At 55.7% G+C, this 3,164-nt stretch overlaps 1 protein-coding gene across 2 annotated transcripts in view; it reads right to left on the bottom strand.

The window, feature by feature from the left end:
* CHID1 (chitinase domain containing 1) overlaps nucleotides 1–3,164 on the bottom strand; it is a 36,983-nt gene that overhangs the window by 15,192 nt on the left and 18,627 nt on the right. For both annotated transcript variants that reach the window (XM_008588578.1, XM_008588577.1), the window contains exons 8-9: nucleotides 2,079–2,180; nucleotides 1,283–1,438 (exon numbers count right to left, since the gene is read on the bottom strand). In XM_008588578.1, coding sequence (XP_008586800.1) covers nucleotides 1,283–1,438; nucleotides 2,079–2,180 — 258 coding nt within the window. The remainder of the gene's footprint in view (nucleotides 1–1,282; nucleotides 1,439–2,078; nucleotides 2,181–3,164) is intronic.

Below are 3,164 nucleotides of genomic sequence, written 5' to 3'. Positions count from 1 at the left end.
GCACCCCAAAAAAAAAAAAAAAAAAAAAAAAAAAACCCCAAACAGGGGCCGGCCGGGGGGCGCCCTGCTACAGTGCGCCGCTTGGGAGTGCAACGGCGCTCCCGCTGAGGGTTCGGATCCCACATACAGACCGGTTCCCGCTCACTGGCTGAGCGAGGTGCGGGCGCGACGCCGAGGGGTGCGATCCGTTGCCGGACACACCAAAAAAAAAAAAAAAAAAAAAAAAAAAACCCCAAACAAACCCCTAGACATGAGAATTAAACATGTGAGACGAAAAGAGCACCCAATGGGACAAATGGCAAAACAAATGACCAGCAAACTATGAAAACAGCAGCAAAAACTGACCAGGAGAAAACAGAAAAAAGAATCAGCAGAGTAAAATGCATATCACTGAGCTGAGGGACCAATCCGATTGACCTAACACAAGTATTTACAGTCCCTGAAGGACAGGAAACAAAGGGAGGAACAGAAATAATATTTTAAGAAACTAGCCAAAATTTTTCCATATTTGATGAAAAGTATAGATGCACAGATTCAAGAAGCTCAATGAACACCAAGCACAAGAAAATGAAGAAACATCATAAACTGCTCAGAACCCAGATAAATACAAAATCTTAAAAGTAGGGCATGAAGGGAAAAGAGAACATGGACAACACGTTTCCTGTTGGAAAAATGCAAGTGAGAAGACACAGAGGCAACATCTGCAAAGTACTGAAGAAAAACCAGCAACCAGAATTCCACACCCAGGAAAACCATCTTCCAGAAACAGGTAGAATAAAGCTGAGAAGAATCCACACCAGCAGAACCACAAGGAGAAAATGGTACAGGAAGTCCTTCAGTAGAAGGCAAACGACACCAGATGGAGAAAGGAGCATCCGAAACACACGGGTGGGCCCAGGCCTGGGTGCCTGGGTCCCAAGTGAGCCCCAGCCATGCATAAACTGAAGGAGGGGTCCCCAAACCCAGCAGCTGCATCCAGCTCTCCGCACACACTCCTAAGACCACCAACAGGTCAGTCATGCTCAGGGACAGCATGAGGCCACACTCATCAGCTAATGCATCAGTGCTGTAGGGAGGGTGGCAACCCTGGCAGGGCAGGCACAGGTGCAGGACCCAGAGCTTCCCACCCAGCCCATATTTCCAATCCCACAGTCCATGAGCCCCTGGGGACTGGACCCCTGCCCTTCCCAGCCCGACTTCTTCCTCCCTTTCCTGGGGTGTGACAGCACACACCCACCTGAGACTAGCAACACCCTGAGCGTGGTGGGAATCCTGGGCTCACCTGGCCCCGATGACGGGCTCCCGGGCGTCCTTGGAGGCTGCATAGTCTATGCCATAGAAATTGAGCCCCAGGAGGATCTTGCTCCGCCAGTTGGACTTGGGGTCCAGGACCTGGACACAGGCTCGAACCCAGGACAGCGGTGCATTAGGGCCAGGCCTGTAGGGGCAAGAGGGGGAGCACTTTCAGCACCAGACAGGAAGCCTTGTACCTGAGCTTGGTGCTCAGCTCCCATGGGCATATTCTCTCTCTACGGTGGCCCACACCTCCCAAGAGTCAGGAAGAACCAGAAATGACTGATCACGAAGGGCCATCAGCAAAGCAGTCCAGGGCCGAGCCCGTGGCACACTCAGGAGAGTGCGGCGCTGGGAGCGCAGCAGTGCTCCCGCCGTGGGTTGGGATCCTATATAGGGATGACCGGTGCGCTCACAGCGCTCACTGGCTGAGCGTGGTGCGGCCCGTCTCAAAAAGGACAAAAACAAAACAAACAAAAAGCAAAGCAGTCCAGGTCTCCAGCACCTTCTGCTGGGATCCACGGGATGTCCCATGCCCGGGACAAGGTGCTCATGTGCAGCCGCCCTGTCCCCAGAGCAAGAAGTAGGAGTCTGAGACACACGGAGGGGAGGAGGGAATGCAGACATGTGGCCTTTGGGTGTCCTTCCTACTGGACACCTGCGTGCGTCTGTGGCTCAGGCCAAGGCCCAGCCCACACGACCACCTCCTCCTGGACACAGGGTAGGCACAGCGCCACCAGCTTCCATCAGGCCATGCCCCGCGGTGTCCACAAGCCTACACTCACTGCTGCGCCGTGGAGTAGTCATAGGTCATAAGGCTGAAGCCATCCAGCACAGGGGCCAGCTGCTCAAACTCCTTGTGTGTGAACATGCCCAACTGGTCGGTCCTGCAACAATACAAGTGTAGCTGTGTCAGGCCGTCACACACAGCCCTGCCAGCCCCTCCTCACCTGCAAGCACAACTTGCTACGCTGCACAGCCAGGCAGCTGCCCATCTAAGGGGCCCAGGGTGGCCTGTCTGCTCTGCCGATTGGTGGCCCCTATAACTAGGCCATGCCCCTGGGTGGCTCCTGCTTCCCCTCCCACAATGTGAGCAGAGACAGGACCCCTCTTCTCAGCTGAAAACACTAAACTGTTTGGTGTTCTGAGTAAGCCAGGACCCAGCCGGCCAGTACCCCAGGCACCCCCAAGCCCCAGATGGGGGTCCTACTGCAGGGACCTTAGACATGGTCACCCCTGAGCACTGGATGGATTCAGGGAGTGGCACGTTCTATGGGACCTGGGTGACCCTGAGACACCCCCACTTAAGGCAGCCCTATGCCAGGTCCGAACTCCCCAGGGAGCCACCTCCAGGGGGTTGGGGAGTAACCACAATACCACAGCCCCTTAGGGACATCAGGCAGCTGCAGGGCCTCGGGCAACCAGCACCAACAGAAGATGACCCAATGACCCCATGATCCCAGACCCTTCCCAGATGACATGGCTACAGCAGGGGGCTCAAGCAGCCACATGGCTAGGGCAGTGACATTCACACTCCTCAAGGCTCACTGGGGACCAGCAGGAGATTAATTGCCCTGCCTGTTGCTTAGATCCTGTACCTGACTCCAGGCCAGGCCCTCAGGCTGCTTTTCTCCCTCCACCATCAGTTCGGGTCCCCTTTCTCCATTGGGAAGTCCCCACTTCATGTGGGTCTCCCTGCTGTCAGGGTTGGAACAGCTCGGAGAGACTAAGGGAACATGAAGGCACAGTAGGGCACAGCGAGAACCCTAGGGGCAGGTGGGGGCACCTGGAGCCTGGAAGGCTCTAAGCCGAGAAGCTGCACCCAGCAAAGCCCCATGGAGAGTTCTGGAACGACACTGAGAACAGCCCCC

Source organism: Galeopterus variegatus, unplaced genomic scaffold, assembly GCF_000696425.1.
Source record: "Galeopterus variegatus unplaced genomic scaffold, G_variegatus-3.0.2 Scaffold4911, whole genome shotgun sequence".
Taxonomy (NCBI): domain Eukaryota; kingdom Metazoa; phylum Chordata; class Mammalia; order Dermoptera; family Cynocephalidae; genus Galeopterus; species Galeopterus variegatus.
The sequence above is the reverse complement of the archived record's forward strand: the minus strand, read 5'-3'. Positions and strand labels throughout refer to the sequence as shown.